Below are 19,154 nucleotides of genomic sequence, written 5' to 3' on the forward strand. Positions count from 1 at the left end.
CTGTAAAGTGAGTTGCAGAAGGAAATGGCAAACCACTCCAGTATTTTTGTCAAGAAAACCCCAAATGAGGTCATGAAGAGTCAGATATAACTGAAAAACAACACTTGTTCTTAGCCTTTATTTTTCTAGGATGGCAACGGTGGCCCAGACTCAGGCCTTTTACTTTCATGGTCCTGAAGGACTGTCTACTTGCAATCCCCAAAATGTACATGTTAGAGAAAATAAATAGGATCTAAGTTATCTGTCAGGAAACTGTCCTGGAGGTATATCTTGCTCAAAGTCCCTATCCCACTCAATACAGCTTTTGTTCCAGATTTTGTCTTCTCTCTTTTAAGCCTTCCACTGTGCCTTCAACCCTTTCAACCACTAAGGATTTGCTTCCTGCTTTATTCAAAATACTGAAACAACTAACCTTCATCTCAAATCTCCTTGAAATCACCACCCAATCATCTCCTTTGTTCTAGCAATTTCTTATATGGATGCGGCTCTTTCACCACATGTGTCTATCATGTCTTCCTGTTCTATCTTTTCCTAAGATTTCCCCCTCAATTATCCCTCTCTAATTGTCAATCTACCACTATCTACTGCTCCTTTCCTGTTTTCAAACTTTCTTCCATCCTTAAAAACTTTGATTAGACTTTACCATCCCCTCAAATGATAATCCTAGAACTTTCTTCCCTTTCTCAGCCAAACTCTCAGAAAAAGCTGTCTACATTTGTTGCCTCCACACCCTCTCGTTTCACTCACTTTTGAACACTTCATAATCAGGTTTCTGACCAGATCACTCAACTGAAACTGTTTTCCCCCAAATTACCAATGATCTCTTCATTCCAAATCTGATGGTCCTTATTTCAGTCCTCATTTTAGCATCTGATACCACTGACCACCTTTGCCTTCTAGATATTCTCTTCCTTTTTTGTTTCTGTGATATTACCCTCTCCTAGTTCTCCTACCAATTTGAACATTTCCTTCTCATCTTTTTGGCTGGATCATCATCCATATCACACCCCCTAACTCTAAGTGCACCCCAAGGCTCTGTTCTGGACCTCCTCTCCAATTCCTCTTCTATACTACTGTAGAAATAGTTTTCCTGAGATGTAGAACTGTTTATGTCACACTTATTCTATTCAGTGATTTCCTATTGCCTGTAGGATAAAATAGAATCTTATTTGATTTTTAAAGCCAAACTTTCCCATAATCTTCCCTTAATCTTTCTAGTTTTCTCATACATTATTTCTCTTCCCACATGCTAGAGTCCAGCCATCTTGACCTTTTCTCTTTCTCACTTATAGCCTCTATGCCTTTGGCTATTACTCATGCCTGGAACAAATTCCCTTCTCCCCTCAACCTCACAGAATAATATGTAGATCAAGTACTTCTTGGAGTCTTTCCTGATCCCTTCAATTGCTGTGTTTTCCCTTTCTCTATCCTTAATTCAAATACTTTGTAATTATTGGTACACACACATACACACACACACACACACACACACACACACACACACACACACACAGAGAATATAATACATATTGTCACCCTGTGCCTTTTTCCTAGCATGGCGGCTATCACATAGTAGGTACTTAATAAATGCTTTTTTGATTTACTAACCAATCTTACCAAATGCTATCTATTTATGATTAACATGGGAATGAATACTATGACCAACAGAAGCATGGATTGTATCTCTAAGAATTATGAAATCCTACATAGGAAAACAAAGGACTTGGGAACATGTGGGTAGTGGTTTTATGTTGTTTCCCCCGCTACTCCCCCCCCACCCCGCCAAGTTGATTGCTATGACTTTGAAAGAGAAAGGAAAAGGTAGAAGTGAAAATTTTGCTGGCTGCATAAATGGAACAGGAAAAATGGAATTTGGTGTTCTAAACCATGGTTTACAATACCAAAGTCTCTGCTCCCTGAGAAAGTATGCAACTTATAAGGGTTGGAAAAATATACTTGGTAGAAGACTTAATGATCTTACCACAAGGGCTTGAAAATAAAATTTAGAGGTTGGGGAGGAGAAAAATGTCCACAAAAAACTATAAACCCACATACTATAGAGAGCAACAGAAATAATATAGACAAAAGAACTGTGAAAAATGTATCCAGTAATTCTTTGGGGAAAATAATAGGCAAAAAGGTTGTAACTTATGTTTATAACCTGAGAAATCTATATATAAATTCACATAGTATGGACAATAAACAGTGACTTTTAAATTTTAACAAAAGAGATAAATATAAACCATATGTATCAAAGACACTTACTGAGATGTGACACGTAATTTTTTACATTATATAGTATTTTAAGTATTACAAAGTCCTTTACATACATTCTCATATGATCCTCAAAATAAGACTGTGAAGCATATGATCTATTTTTATCCTGGTTTTATATTCATGGAAACTAAGGCAAAGGTTGGTTAAGTAAGTGGGTTAAAGTCACATTGGTAGCCAATGACAGAGCTAAGACTGAACTTCTTCCATAGAGAAACTTCTTTCCCGGGCTACACTTTATGACTGGTGATGACCATTCCTTAATTATGCTCTCTTTGAGGACAGCCCTGACACCAGGATTCACTTCATTCCTTATTCTTCCCTGTCTACCACCTTCATAGACTAAATCAATTCCCTCTACTTCTAAAACCATGAAAAAAATCAACTCTGCTCCTGGATGGAGTGGGTCAATCGATTCCCTGTCACCACACTCAGAAAAGGAATACCCTTTAAATCAGTTCGTATTGATTACTTGGATTGATTTTTCTTTCTTTAGGAAAAGCTATCCCTAACAACTGAGCCCTGGCTAACCTATAGATTTAGTGAATGAATAGACTGATAAGACTTTATTATTTAGTAGCAGATAATTTAAAGTAAAAAATATATCTTTGTAAGAATAAAATAATCATAGGATTATAAGATTCTTTTTAAAGGCTAAGTTCCTCTTTCCGGTCTTAGTGGATAAGCTCCTTCTCCCCCACCTTGAACTACAGGTTAAGTACAAACTGAGTAGTGTAATCTTCTACGATTGGGTTTCCCTTTCTTGCAACTGGAGGATGGGGGGGGGGGGTAGGGCTGGGTTTGACTGCTAACTACAAACCACAAGTTCCTCTTTCCCACTTCAAATTACAGGCCCCCTTACAGGAAGCTTTTTGGTTGCAGAATGCTAAAGGGCAGAGATTATTAAGGCAATCTCACTCTGACAGGCATGTTGATAGACACAGGATAAATCTAGGCTGAGAAAGCTCAGGAGGAGAAAAATAGTCAGAGGACCTGACTTGTTCAACTGAACTTGTACAGCATATACGTATGCTGTGTTTCCCCCAAATCTGAGCATTTTCTAGATACAGGTAGGTACTATGAGTTTATTCTTTCTTCTTGTCACCTAGAGAGCTTTATAAGCAGTGAGTACTTAACTAATTGGATTAATATGCATGTTAAACCTAGGGTAGAAACATGGCAGCAGTGGGGATTGGAGAGTTCAGAGCAACGGTTCTCTTCTTGGGGAAATTTACCATTCGGCAATGCTCCGGTGCGTCCGAGAGACCGAGGTCTCTATGTCAGTTGGGTGGTAACGTAATCCTCTCAACTCTAGAGTTTCATCCAGGGCTCCTACTACATACAGTGCATCATGACGCTCTAAAAGATGAGAAACACAAGATATGCATTATTAGCCTACCCAAGCCTCTTTAAGACATCTAGATTGAAGGAAAAAGATTACATATAAGGTCCTTGCCCACAATGATCCTGAATTCGAGTCTGAACAACACAGACCACTACACTGCCAAAAAATTACTATAGAGAAAAAGCTATGCCAATGTACTACCTATGTGTAGGAGAAGGGAGCTATTTTTCTATCAGGCTTCTGAATCTAACACTTACTTTTATCTTGTAGGAAGGCTTCTTTGGGGGAAAAAAGAAAGCAAGACCCCAAATAATTAATCAATAGTTCAATGTCGGCTTGGAAGGTGTCCAGGAAAGTGCCCAAGGCATCTGTGCTTGGCTCTATGCTATTTAAAAGGAGGCAGAATGGTATGCTAGAAAGAGTATGGATTTTATAGTCAGAGGACTCTTACCTTTGATACTAACTACTGATGTGACCTTGGGTCAGTCACTTTATATCTTTGAGCCTCCATTTCTACATTGGTAAAATGAAGGACTCTACAATCCCTTTTAATTCTAAGATTATTCCAACTATGATTTCTACCAAAGATTTGGATAAAGGCCTAAATGGTATGTCTGTAAGATCAGCATATGACTAAATGCTAAGAGGAATGGTTAACACACAGGATAAGAGTCAGGATCCAAAATGATTTTGATAAGCTAGATCAGGGCTGTCCAACCTTAGCTTTTTATTGAAACAACAAACAATATATTTCGATCTGCCATTTTAGTGAGAGCTCTGCGGTAGCTCGGCTTTGTTTACTAAAGCATTCATATAAACTTCTATGCTTGTAGGTGGGCCACATAAATCACACTGCGGCCTGTAGGTCACATTTTGGACAGCCCTGAGCTAGATAATTGAATCTAAGCAAAATTCAATAGGAATAAATGTAAAGTCTTAAACTCAGATTCAACAAACAAGTTTTGTACATACAGGATGGATGAAGCGTGACTAGACAAGTTGGTCTGAAAAGGATATGAGAATTCTAGTGGACTATATGCTCAGAGAATAAAGACTACGATTATGCAACTAAGAAAGTTGAGATCTTAGGTTAAGCTGAGAAAGCAATCCAAAAATGATGAAGTAATAGCCCTGTTATACTATTTTTGGATCAGACTATGTCTGGAAAATTATGTTCAGTAGTTCTGGGCGCTACATTTCAGGAAGGGCATCGTTAAGATGGGCAATCAGGATGAAGAAGAGCCTCAAGAACGTGCCTTTTGAGGACTGGCTGAAGTACCAGAGGATGTCTAGCCTAAAGAAGAGGATACTTGGAAGGAGGGGTGGGATGGCGTAGGAAAGCTGTCTCAGAAGGACTAGCATGTGGAGGAGTGATTGGGTTTATTTTGCTTGGATTCACATGGTGAAACTGGAAGCACTGGGTGAAAGAAGCAGGTTCTCTCTCACTGGAGCCTCCCAGCACAGGCCGAGTTCTTGGAAGTGCTTTACAGGCGACTCTTTTTCAGGCAGGCAGCAGAGCAGATGGAAATTCGGGTCTGATCTCTGAAATTGTGTGACTAGTGAGGTGGGCTAGAAGCAGTGAAATGATCGAGTCTGCTGGATAGAGGGATAGGCGGTTCTAAGAGTGGATGCTACAAGCAAGAGACAGGAATAAAAAGAACAAGGGAGTTAATTCAGTAGGAATGGGGGGTGTGAGCAGGACCAGGGCAGATGATTAAGAGTTAAGTGAGACAGATCATCCTACGAAATTCTTCTGAGGTTCAGGATCAATTAGAGGCAGTATGGCATAGTGGAAAGGGGGCAGGCTTTGCAGTCAGAGGACCTGGGTTCAAATCTACCTAGGTGATCTTAACCTTTTTGGCTATCTATTTCTCTTCCGTGTAAAATATGGGAATCAGGTTAAATGATGTCTAAGGTCTCCTCCAGCTGTAGATCTACAGTCCTATGGCTCTTTCCTGGTGGACCATGAAGCCATAGGAAGGTTTAGGGAATTGGTAACGTGGTCAACATCAGAGTTCCGAAAGACGACTTTTTAGTGGCAATTGCAGAAGGGCCTGCATTCAGTCCACAGCAGTGACAGGGGTAGAAAATGACCAGAGTGTAGCCAAAGTACTAGGTAGCAGGAAGATGCCAGTATCATGCCACATTGTGTAATGAAGCTGCCATCTATACTTGGAATTATGGAATTTGAGAGTCAGAAGGGACCTTGCCACTGAACTATCACATATGACAAATTCCCTTGCTAGTGGGAGACTGACAAGACAGAACCTAAGAACCATAGGTTTCTTGAGGGCAGGGACTGTGTCACTTACATTCCTAGACCCTATTACAATGCAATCTAAGGCTGCACACACTAGGTGCTTCAGACGTTCTTGCTGATTGACTGCCAACACTAGAGAAATGAGTTTCAATTGTAAGTGATTTGAATTCTTAGGGAGTATTTTAGTCTTACAATGGCTGCAGGAACACAGAACATCCCCCAAATCTGAAGGAGCTGGCTTGGAGTTTGGGAATTAACTCTTAAACAGACTGGTGCCCTTAGTTGTGTCTGTGCCCTGATACAAGTATCCTTGTCCTGCTCCTCAGAAATATTACTATTTTCTCATATGGGACCATGACTCAGGCCTCTTGCTTTTCTGGACACTCTCTTAAGGGGTACAATGCTATTTGTAAATGAATATCTCTTTATTTATGTATTCAACAACCACTGAAAGAAGTCACTAAATTTCCTGAAACAAAACAGCATCCCGGGCTAAGGGGAAGGAAAATTAATTTCATAACTGAAACCTAAGCAAAGAAAAGGAGTGTGTCAGATGCATACCTCCAGTGGCAGCCGTAAGCTCAGTTCGGCGAACAAATCCAAGGTATCCTGTCCTAGCCCAGAGTGTCTGAGCAGCATCCCCAAAACTGAGCCGAGTGTTGAAATGATCAGCTTGGAGAGTTTCGTTATCATAGATGGTGTAGTAGCCACTGGCTGTGTGAGGGCTATTCACCCAAACCTATAATGCAGTGAGATACATGTCAGTTTCCCACAAAGGATACACAATCCTGTTAACTCAATTAGATGATTCTAAAACCCTCTAGTTCTATCAATGGACTGTTTTTTGCATACAGAACGTGCTATCGGTGAGCAGTAAAGCCAAGACTAAAATTCGAGCCTTTCCATGCCTAGCCTGGCGTCTTCCCACTAGACTACATTACTGTGGCTATGCTGCCTTGGAAGAAGAGAAAGTCTTGCAAATGCTGTTGTTTTCACCATCAAGCATTATTCACCAACACTCAGTGCTGTGGTCCTTAACGAGTCAGTAGAATAGTTGGCTACTACTGAGCACAGGGAAAGGCCAGGACCTTACTAGAAATCACAGACTAATTCAGACTATAGTTCACTGGGTCCTAGGGTATGACCTCGAAAGAGTCTGATGTCTTGGCTCTCTTTTCAAATCAAAGAATGAATTTATACATACCTCTCCAAGATGAGAATCTCCAACAGGCCCTTTGGTTTCTGGATTAACAATGACCACTTTGACCCCAGGCAGGATCTAAGAAACAGTGGACAAACAAAGATTGGATTCACTGTCAGATTACTCAACGAGCTGACTCTATGAAAGGGCATTCATTCACTACAGAGGACCCTATGGTGTAGAGGTCACAGCGGCAGCTGTGTGTACCCTGTGGTGAGGCATAATCATTCATCAATGAACCAAGCCAAACTGCCTGGTCTGGACCCTTCCACTAGGAGTAACTATGGAAAACCTTGTGAAAGGGAGAGCTGTGATATCCTTGGAAAGGAAAAGAAGCCAATGATCCTCTCTCAGGGAGGTTTATTTCCAACATGTTTCCACCTTATCTTGGAAAATGTTTAGAAGGCTGGGAGGAGTAGAGAAGTGTACAGTCATCCAAGACTTGGACTGGAGCAATGCAAAGTACTTGTTGGGAGAAAAGTGTAATAACTTGTGGGAATGGCACCCCCAATTGGTATCCCCACAATGAATTCCATCATCCATTTATTGAGTACCTCCTTTGTACAAGACACTATATACTAGGACCCTTGAAGTATAACAGGTGAATAATAGGTTAGACCTTGGTAGAATAAATACCATTATAATGAAATTCCAGTACAATAAGCCCCACGTAGTCTATCTGTTTCAAGCGCTATAAGATGCCACTAAATTTCACTGCAACAAATAAAATAGATTGTGTTTTTAAGTTTTCTGTAATAATCTCTACCATTCTCAAGTGGTACTATAGTTAGATGTTTTATTCTTTGGATGTGTTCATTTTCTACGAAATGAGGCAGCTGGGTGGTGTAGTGGATAGTGTTTATCTTCCTGAGTTCAAATCTGGCCTCAGACACTTATTAGCTGTATGACCCTGGGCAAGTCATTTAACTTTGCCTCAGTTTCCTCATCTGTAAAATGAGTTGGAGAAGGAAATGGCAAACCACTCCAGTATCTTTGCCAAGAAAACCCTAAGTGGGGTCATTAAAAGTTGGACATGACTGAAAAGACTGGACAGCAACAAATTTTCTACGGAAAGTGCAATCCATTTCTGTACTTTAGAGGGTAATACTACTCACTCACAGAACTGATAAATATCAACCTGCCTGAGGAGATCACTCGCATGTTATTTTTATGGCAGGAAATACTTTATCTTAAATGATCTCAAGGGTTAGAAGTAGAAAGACAGTAGTCAATACTTCATGCTTCAGGGGCTTATATAATTGTCCCCCTTGCTTTTTAACTTTACCTGCACCGAACAGATTATCTACTCTAATTGTCTGCTTACAGCATTCAGACTGGATATTTTCTGTGAGGGCCTTCATTCTTCCCCAAGATCAAAATCAGGTGGTACCTTTTCCAGGGACTGTTCCCCTGGAAACAGTCACCCCATTCTGGAGAAAAATTGTCCTGTCCATCTCAAATTTCTCATAGCTCTTTGTATATCTTTCTTTGCATTTCTCTCATATTCTACTGCATCATAGTAGTTTTTATACAGCTTTCTCTCCCATTAGACTATACATTTCTAGGGAGCAGAGTCTATCTTTTTATCCCCAGTTCCTAGCATGGTGCTTTGTGGAGAGCAGGTACTTAATAAATGGCTCTCTAAGGAAATTTCTGAATTCTAGATATAATACTCTTTTTTCCCTTCCTTCTGCTATACCTTGCATTTGATGTAGCCTATAACAAAGTCCTATTTCCCTTCTACAATGTGGTTCTCTTTCTGAACTTCCTCATTTGTGTTAACATTAACACTAATCTTTAATCAATCAGCAAACAGTTATTATTAACACGTATCATGTGACAGCTATGGGCAGCTAGGTGGCACCCTAGTGCACAGAGTGCTGGGCCTGGAGTCACAAGGCTCATTTTCCCGAGTTCAAATCTGGCTTCAGACACTTACTAACTGTGTGATCCTGGGCAAGTCATTTAATCCTGTTAGTCTCAGTTTTCTCTTCTGTAAAATGAGCTGGAGAAGAAAACGGCAAACCCCTCCAGTATCTTTGCCAAGAAAACCCCAAGAGTCAGACACGACTGAAACTAAAGGACAATAACCATGTGCCAGGGGCTCTCAAGGAGTTTACACTCTATTTGCTTACGTGTGTGTGTGCATATGTATGTGTCTGTCTGTGTCTGTGTGTCTCCTACCTATGTTTACGGGTAAGCTCTGGCAGTTCATTTGTTTGAAGCATAGATTTGTTTTAGTATCCTGAGAAGGCGGCTATTGAATTACATCTGCTTTAGGGCCCTGACTGAGTAGTTGACTCATTTGCATGCAAGAGGCCACAGAACACAGGACAAAATTTGCTTCAGAGTTTTGTCCCCCAAAGGTTCATACACATAAGAAAAACTGGAGAATTTGAAGTTGATAACTTGGGAAAATATCCAAATTGTCTAATAGGCCATTGGTGATATGCAACTGAGGCCCAGGCAAGAAACTGGGGCTAGATATATAGATCTGTAAGTGATTTGTATTGATGTGATAAACCCAGAGCAGTTGATGAGGTCACCAAGAAAGAGGTAAGGGAGAAGGGAAGCAGTTGCAGGGAAGAACTTTGGGGTACAGTGAGAGTTAGAAGATGTGATGTGGATGATGGCTGAAGAAAAGACTCAGAAGGGGCGATTAGAAAGGTAGGAGAACCAGGAAGGAGTAATGCCATATGAATACCAGAGAAAAGAGAACAGCTAAGAGGAGATGATGCTAAACTGAGTGTCAACTACTACAGAGAAGTCAAGAAGAATAATGACTGAAAAAAAGACCACTAGATTTGGTAATGAAAAGATTATTGTTAACTTTGAAGAGAGCAGTTTACATTGAGTTCAGAAGCCAGAAGGCAAAGGGTTGAAAAGTAAATGAACAGACAAAGTGGAGGTACTGAGAGCAGACAGCTTTTCCTAGAAGCCTGGCCAATAAAGGGTAAAGTTTTGATTTTTTTCAAAGGATGGGGAAGACTTGGTTCAAAGGCAGCAGGAATCAGTACATAGGGAGTGACTGAAAATTAGAGAGATGGTGAGGATGGATGACTGTGTGGGCAACCTCCTGGAGAAGACAGGAAAGGATGAAATCATGGGCACATGAAGAGTGGTTGTCTCTCTCAAGAGTCTGAGTGCCCAGTTCAATTGAGATAACAAATTTGTGGTAAATCTAGTCAATCTGGCTTAGTGACTCCTTTAATTCTGTTCAGCAGCACATGAATAATAGCAGATAACTAGAAGGGTGGACATAATGTAGTGTTAGGGTTTGGCAAGGGATTCAAGAACAGTGGACAGCGTGGAGCTGAACTAGCTAACTAAAGGGTCAAGTCTGAAAAGGGAGGGAAGTGTAGTCAAAGGAGGAACGATGGTCTGAGAAAGTACTGAGAGGTTGAGGGGAATTAGAAGTCACAATGAAAGCAAAGAATTTAAGTTTAGCAGAAGTCAGACATACAGAGAGATAGAATGATAAAAGGTTATTTCAGATAAAGGAATGTCAAGAGTTTTATGATTATGGAAAAGAAAGACTTGTGGGTATTGGTGAGATCTAGGGTTATATGGCAGAGGTAGAGTAGAAGAATAGTTCATGAGATCTGAGGAAGCAAATGGTTAGAGTGTTTGAAGGAGCATCGATATGAATGTACAGGGGAAGTATAAGGGCAGGTGTTGGGGGAGAAGAGGAATATAGAGTGAGCCAGGTACTTAACTCCAGGAGAAAGGAGGGAGAGGGACTAGGGACAGGGGAGGTTCAGTGGACAATGGCCATTATGGTCTGTACAGGGTAGAAAAAAAAAGACTTTACTTTTCATGTTCAGTCGGCAATTTACATCTCCCTTTCTTTTTCAATGTCTAGGTGAGACTCAGAACTATCGTTTGATCGTTTTTGTGTCCCCAATATTCTCCTCTGCCATTCCATCCTGCCCAATTCAGCCAGACTAATCTTCCTAACATATCTCTTTATTATGACAGTCCTACTCAAAAACCTGCAACTCCTATTCCCTACTAAACCAAGTCCAAACTCCTCAAGCTGTTAAGAAGGGTCCTACAGAATCAATCCCACCCTATCCAAATGCAAGATAGAATTTTTCCCCTTCTTAGGCCTGTTGCTTCAGTCAGATAATTTTTAGTGCTCATCATTCATGTCTTTATGGTTTTTTTTTCCTTGCTTGGAATGCCCTGATCCGCATCTTGGCCAATCCATACCTCAAAATCTATTTCTTCATTTCCACTACTACTGCTATCTTTCAATGCAGATTTAAAAAAATTTTTTTTTAAAGTTCAGGCCTTAATTTCTTAACCAATTCATTTTTTATTAAAACATCACGGCAGACGAATCTGTCAAATTCTCACTGCCTATACAATTAACAATAAACATCTATTATCAATCAATAAATGGAATAAAATATATATTCTTTTTCTTCACACTGATCTTTAATCTAGTTGCAAGCTAGGTAACCAACTTTAACTTCTGTGTGGCCATGAGCAAGGCATTCAACCTCCTGGTGCTCGAAGTCACTCTCCAACTATAAAACTGCAAAGAAGGCAAAGAGCTGCATTGATAGAAGGAGTTTTCTCACCTGAGAGAGTTCCCTGTGTCAGTGAAATGACAGATGCAGTGCCTATCCCTAGCCTATCTTTTAGAGCAAAGTTCAGGAAATTTTCTCCATTGGGAAGCCAATCACTCTAAGGAGTCCTCCTATCAGCCTTCATGTATATTTCAATACTACATTTCTAGTAGTCTTTTTAGACAAGTATGCAAAGATGTTGTGCTTAGGGTCACAAAGGGCCTTCAGGAGGCAGGTTCCTGACTTGGGATCTAGATTATTAGCAATCTACCTAATTTATTACCACCTGCCAATTTAATAGTTATGTAATCTTTACATAGATCTTCCATAGATATACTGAACTGAGCACTCAGCATGGTGCCTGGCACAGAGTAGGGGCTTAATAAATGTTTACTGACCGAACAGAAGAACAACTGTAGACCTGTACTGAGGCTGAAGGAAGCACTAAACAAATACTGAGTATTACTACTTGACACACAGAGATTAACGCTAACCTACTAATAATATATTTTGTGAGAGATTCTTCTATCATTTATTCATTCACCTCATTACTCTGTGAAACTATCAGGAAAATATTTCCAAGTCATTTGAAGAACTGGAAATGGGTTATTCTGGAGAAGAGAACAGAGGACATTATGATAGTTGTTTTTAAGTATTCAAAGGGCTGAAATGTGGAAGGGGGATCAGACTTATTCTGCAAACAGGTCATGCTGGCTTGACACAAGGAAAAACTTCCTAACAATTGGAGCCTCCAAAATTGGACTGTGCTGCTTCACGAGGGGCCAGCATGTCTTATATTGGAAGGTCTTCAAGCGGAAACCTAGTAACCCCTTGAAAGGTATATTAGAGCGGGGATTCTTTTCTGGGCTAGATGTGATGGTTGTTGAGGGCCATTCTGACTCTCAAAATTGTGTGATTAGGTGATCTTGGGAGAAAAAAACCAGACGTTTATTTGATTCAAGAGTTCACAGTATATGTGTTTCTTGTGTATGCCACCATTTTCTGCTCATTAGCTTCCTTATAAAAGAGTAGGATAAGATTAGGAGGAAAACAAATCCAAACTTATTGCTTCTTGTTTGCAACTCTAGCAAAATGCAGCGTGTAAAAGAATTTCAAGCTACTGGCAAAGGTTAGCCTTGGGGATTAGCTTTTGAATATCACTTAGTTACTATCCTGTTGTCATTGATGCAGACAGTAGAAATGAATGGGCTGTATGATATTGTTTAGGTAAAAGTACCTAAGGTAACTAGGTAACTTCCAAATTACCTTTCCAGATTCTGAAAGGAGCAGACTCTGGGGAGCTCCCCGTTCTACAAGACGAACCCTAGGAAAAAAAAACTGTCAGAAAAATGTTCTCTCTCACTTTCTGCAGCTCTCTCTATCTCTCCCTCTATACATACACACATACACACACATATATTTTATTATATACTTGAAAAAACAAATTATTCAAAACATTTTTAGGTTATAAAACTACTAGCTGGTTTCACCTAATAGATATCATAAATATAAGATACCTGCTGCCACTAAGGAGGCAAGACTAGGCCACACATAATTCTTTCTATTTATTAATTTTCTTCTTAATAACTATTTACATTTAATTTAATTAATTTTAATGTATAAGGTATTATAACACTTTTTTTGGTTCCTCCTTCTAAATCCCCATCAGGAGTTTTTTTCTTTTCATTCACTTTCCCCCATATGACTGTAGTCAGTGTAACCTCAAGTCTTCTACGTTTTTTTCCCTTGGCTTTGTCATTTAATCAAATTTTTACTTGCTTACAATGTGACGTCTTTTAAATACTGACATTTATTCTAGGCTTTGATCATGTGGTTTCTTGTAAAATAGCATGCAAGCCACAGAAGAAATAAGAGGCTGACTTTCATTATGCAGCAAAACCTATCGAATGTTAGAGAAGTTCTCAAGTTTTTTTATGAAAGACTCAGATATTGGAGAAAGTCTAGGGGCCTCTGAAATCTACCAGTAGCTAACCATTTTGTGGCAATAAACTAAGGAGATTTCATCAACACATAGAAAGTTAGTGGGACTTCTGAAAGGGGTCCCAGGGCACTTAGAAGAAAATACGACAAAATTTCCCTCAAAACCAATGGAGAATACCCAATTCCTTAGGCTCAATACAAATTTTATGTGTCAAAACCCCTATTCTAAATCTATGCTTTTTCAACATTTATTCCTTGGGCAGCCAGGTGGTGTAGAGGGTGCTGGCCCTGGAGTCAGGAAGACCTGAGTTCAAACCTAGGCTCAGTTACTAGCTCTGTGACCTTAGACAAGTCACTTGATTGCCATCTGCTTCAGTTTTCTCATCAATAAAATGAGGATAATCATAGCACCTACCTCCCAGAGTTGTTGCTGTAAGGACCATAATGCCTGGCACACAGTAGGTGCTACGTAAATACTTGTTCCTTCCCTCTTCCCTTCCGTTCTAAGCTCTCCTTCACTCCAGGTGTTTAGTTAGGTATTAAGGACTCTCATTTGTACCTCTGGAACTTGTTGCATCTTGCTATTTTCCCTACTGCCAGAGGAGCCACACTGATTCAGGCTCTGATCTCTTCTGGGACTACTGGGTGTCTTCACTTCCAGTCTCCAAGCCATCCTCCAGCTGCTATCAGAGTAAATCTTCCTAACGCAGGGCTAATAGGGTACCATTCCTCTCCTCAGAAACTTTCAGCAGTTCACCGCCTATCAATCAAGTGTCAGCTCTGAACCCCAGCATCCAAAGACCTCCACATGCTGGCTCCAACTTAGCTGCACAACCCCATCTCATACGAGCCATTCTTCGGCTGAATGTACTCCTCTTCGTCCTTATCGCCCCCTCCGCTGTGTTGTGCCTGTGCTTACACTCCTCAGACCACCCCTCAATTTCTTGCTACACGTTGCCCGGACCTTTCTTACTATACTTAACTCATTTTCTCTTCTAGTTATCTGTAGATGTGTCCCTCCTCCACTAGACTCTATCTAAGCTCCATGAGAAGAGGGTCTGTGTCATCTCCAAGACCAACCTGGTGCTTTACACATAGTTACAACCTAAGAACTGTGTGACGAAGTGGATTATCTTAGAGTCACAGACAAATTTGTATTTTTACAGAATCACAGACTTTGAAAGCAGGAAGAAAGCTCAGATGTCATCAACACCCTCACTTTTGAGATGAAGAATCCAAGGCTCAATGAGGTTCCATGACTTGCCTATGGCCATGTAGCTGTTAAGTGGTAGAGCCAGGATTCCCAGCTAGGTCTTTGGACTCCCTGGTCTTCCATTTGTTCATGAGGCCTTCTATATTTGAAACGTGTAAACTCTCAAACTCAAGGAACCATCTCTTGTCTTAGATTAATTCCTGCTCAGCGCCCAGTACAACCTAATGCACAAAGTGGGAACTGATTCTGGTGCTGCCATTCATCACCTGTGTGACTCCGGGCTTGGCATTTCACCTCTTGAGGCCTAAGGCTTCTCACCTGTAAAATGAGCCAGTTACACGGCCTTTAAAGTCTCTTCCAGCTTTAAATCTTGTGACTACTACTCTGATTCAGAAATACAGCTCACCAACAGTGTATAAAAAAATTTTCTGTTGCCATATGTAAATCCATCAAGTGCTAATAAAAATCAAGGCATGCCATCCATCCTTTACTCAGTAGTGTATAAAACTCTTTTTCCTTCTATAAGGAAAAAAAATGTTGGCTTTCTCAGTGTATATTTAACTGGTACCTGCGAACTCCAGAAGGAGGCCTTCATAATATAAATCTGAAACTACTTTACCTGTCATGTCTCAGCGATTTCAGATCTACGTACACAGTAGTTGGATCAGGCCCTGAGGTTCCCTAAAGAAAAAAAAATCCAATATATTATTTATTCAGAAAATAGAAATCATTTTGTATTTTTTCTACTTCACCATTTTAAAGTAAAAACAACAACACAAATTTCAACCATGCAGATAAAGAAAATTATCCATCTTCTTCCTATTTCTCTACAACTTGGCCAAGGCTTCATTAAGTAGAAATGGAAACTTCACACTTCATCCTAGTGTTCATTATTTCAATGCTATGAAGCTGCATAAGCAAGTTGGTCTTATTGCAATGGGGTGGGATCCCTGAATTCTGCCTCCTTTTTTATTTCTAGGTGCTACAGAAATTTTCAGGGTTTACTACGAAGTAAGCTAAGCATCTTCCTGTCCTGGACTCAGCTGCTGGGGGCCAGCGGGTAGGGTGTCTATTATACTAACCAACATGGCCCCAGGATGATGAAAAAAGGAGAGCCATGAATATGTCATATGGAATTACTGGCCACATCCAATGTTATAAATCCAAAGAAGATAATCTTACCTTTTGAGGATACTGGCATAGATGGGTAAGAAGAGCTGGGAAATATCTATAAAACTAATTCAAAGACTAAGTAACTTATATCCTCTTTAATTCTCTGAATCATTCTTTATTCTATGAAACTGAAATCAGCCTCAATTCCAGCTATTTCCCTTCTGTTCCAATCCCAGGTTTAAGAAGTAAAGGGGCAAAGTTAGCTACCATACATGTAGAGAAAGGCTGGTACCTTTTTAAAAAAAATTCTCCTGATGGTACAGAGGACACAGAAAAGAGGATTTGAAGGAAATAAGGCTCAAGAAGTTCCAAAATATGCTCTTGAACAAATAAGAAGCATTAACTCCTTTCTAAAATGAAGTAGAACTTTAAGTGAAAAAATTTTCTAGAAAGTCACCTGTAAACAGATTGCCACGTTGACTCTTGATCCAAATGTCGTGCTGACGGCCCTTGGAGAGAGGCCAATATCTTTGAAAAGCTTAGAGAAGGAATGTTGGAGGCTGACACGAGGCCGCTCCTCAGCCACGACCACACAGGTCCGGACACAGGACAGATTTATGCCTCTTGCCTGTAAAAGCGTTTGATCAATAATGCATAGGAACATGTAGCAAATGAATGATCAGCTATGCCTTTCTTTCTAGCCAGGTCCTAGAGGGCTAGAGGGCTCCAATCTTTCATCATAAACATTTGAAGGAAAGGCAAGAGCTTTGGGAACAGAAAATACCCAAGGAGTATTGGTTAGAGGTGCTGCCCCTGGCTGACAGAATGATTATGTATTTTTCTTCACTGCAAGCTTCAAATCTTCAGTTCCTTGGTTGTACACTATCTTGCTTTCCCTTTCCGTCCCTCTCTCACAAAGGGAAAATGAGTTTCTTTAAAAAAACAAACAAATGTAAAATTCTCAAGTAGATTTCCAGTTTCCCATTCCTGTTCTTAAAGACAAGACTGTCCTGGTGATGAGGAAGAAAGTCGCGGCAACACAAAAGTCCGAAAGTTGGCATTTCATATTTCCCCCCTTTTAAAATGGTTTTCAGAAGCTCTTTTGTCACTTCTTGATGATTCCCGTATCAATTAGACACACTGTTTGAAAACACAAAAACCGATCTCTTGAAACAGTAAAGGTATTGTCTTTGTTTCTTGGACCTAAGAGCTCAAATCTCATGGACCTCCTATCTTTATAATATAAGGTACCATTTCTATTCAGCTTTCCACTGATTCTCCCAACTGTCATTACTCTCCCTCAGGAAGCAAGGAGTTGAGAAATAGCTGCCTCAGGCTCACTAAGTGGGAACAGACATGCTAGTGCTTTGTGGCTGGCTGACTTTTCAGGGCCATACATGTAATTAAAATAGAATGAATGACAACCTTGGGCATCCCTTCCTCTCCTCCCATCCTTTAAAAATGCAATGTTTCTTTAAATTCTTATAGGACCATCTCCTTGGTCACTTTCACCACCAGTTTTAATGTCAGATTGCAAAATCACTTACTTTTAAGACTTCCACTTGGTTTCCAAGCCCCTTGGTGCACAGCTCCATTACTGAGTAGGAACAGAAAGTGTCCCTTATTTTGTACTGGTTTACAGTAGAAAGCCAAAGGAAAAGGTTGTTTTCTAGCTCCATGGGAGGAATTAAAACAGACTGGTGACCTGAATATACACTGCAATAGAGAGAGGATTGAGAAGAAATGTCTGAGATTATGGCAGAATCCTAGAAACCATTATGTACAAGAACTGGGCCCAGGGTGGCAGTCATTCAAGAACCAATGTCCCCAGGGAGTATGTACCTGCAAGGAGATGGCATTTATCCCTAACACAGGCAGTTCTCTGACAAGAAAAGGGAGGTTCCTTTTCTACCACCCACTATCACTTCATCTGACTATGTTCCCGGGTGCCAAGAACATGTCTGAGGGGGGCACATTCTGATCTTCTGGTCATGTCCTAATTTATTTGTGTCATCCTCCAACTTGGCACAACTTTTAAGAAGGGGATTACTGGGTAAGAGAGGAAGGGAGTAATAACAGGCCATTCTCCTCTTACAATCTTAACTAGTATGAAAGCAACTCAATGGAAAAAGTCAGGATAAAGACCAACTCAATATCTATGATGTATTTAGTAGATAAATATCAGAAACTTAAAAATATGATTAAAATCAGAGTAAATTAAGATGCCCAGTTAAGGGTAGAAAGGTAATAACCCAGTCTACCATCCCACTTCTGACAGTTTCTCAGTTTGAAACCCTTACCTGCAGAGGCACCAGAGTGCAAAGCCAAGTCCACAGTAGGGGTCAAGGCAGATGGCTATCTGCCGAGAGGAGTATAGCTCGCACTGGAGTTTGATGGCCCTACAAAGAGCATTTACAGCAGAGTGGGACATCTGCAAGGTGTGAAACAGAGATGAAAACAGAATGGTGATTCCAAGGGTGAAACAAGAGGTTTGGCCAAAATACTGAAGGGGGGCAGCCCAGAGCTGGCTGCACACAACTTTTAATTTTCAAACGTCTCAAAGCATAAGAGTGAGAAATGTGATTCTCCCCCGCTCCCCACCCCTGACTTCAAAGAATTGTTCTGATTCTCAAGCTATAACATCTCTCTTAGTTTAGTTGCCAATAGTATGGAGAAATTTTAAAAAATGATCCTTTTGGCATAAATGGAAATTAATCCTCATTTCAAAAGCTCAACTTTTTAAGACTTGGAACTATGGCTTTTTATTGGTTGATATTCTCTTTATCTGACTGACTTCAATGCTTCAAAAAAAAACCCCTGTGATTGCATTAGCAGCACGGATACTTTCTTTACTAAAGTAGATTATAGTTCCTCTTCCCTTAGCAAGCAGGTTGATGAGTTGTTGTGACCAAAAAACTGACAACCTAGGGGCCAACCTATCCAAACCTAGTTAGGCTGGTTCTTGAGTGACAGTGACACGGGGCCTATATTCCAAACCTCTGTAGCTAGGGGGCATTTATCAAAGTTTGTATCATGCTGACATAGCCTTTCAGAACCTAAGATCACTACGGTAAGACAGGATTAGGACTTCAACGGAGGGTATCTACACTATGTGAGGGTTAGACTAAAGTGTGATTCTTGAGCGAATGACTTTCTAACAGCTATAATTCTAATTATCTGACACATCACACCATTAGCTACTGTGCTAAGTGAAGAAAATAGGCAATTTAGGG

The 19,154-nt window shown here is 40.2% G+C and overlaps 1 protein-coding gene across 1 annotated transcript in view; it reads right to left on the bottom strand.

Annotated features, from left to right (window-relative positions):
* DIP2B (disco interacting protein 2 homolog B) overlaps positions 1-19,154 on the bottom strand; it is a 195,102-nt gene that overhangs the window by 9,384 nt on the left and 166,564 nt on the right. Inside the window, exons 30-37 of the mRNA XM_036759013.1 lie at positions 18,222-18,352; positions 17,469-17,637; positions 16,379-16,549; positions 15,428-15,489; positions 12,921-12,978; positions 7,084-7,158; positions 6,441-6,618; positions 3,510-3,633 (exon numbers count right to left, since the gene is read on the bottom strand). Coding sequence (XP_036614908.1) covers positions 3,510-3,633; positions 6,441-6,618; positions 7,084-7,158; positions 12,921-12,978; positions 15,428-15,489; positions 16,379-16,549; positions 17,469-17,637; positions 18,222-18,352 — 968 coding nt within the window. The remainder of the gene's footprint in view (positions 1-3,509; positions 3,634-6,440; positions 6,619-7,083; positions 7,159-12,920; positions 12,979-15,427; positions 15,490-16,378; positions 16,550-17,468; positions 17,638-18,221; positions 18,353-19,154) is intronic.

This window comes from Trichosurus vulpecula, chromosome 5, assembly GCF_011100635.1.
Source record: "Trichosurus vulpecula isolate mTriVul1 chromosome 5, mTriVul1.pri, whole genome shotgun sequence".
Classification (NCBI taxonomy): domain Eukaryota; kingdom Metazoa; phylum Chordata; class Mammalia; order Diprotodontia; family Phalangeridae; genus Trichosurus; species Trichosurus vulpecula.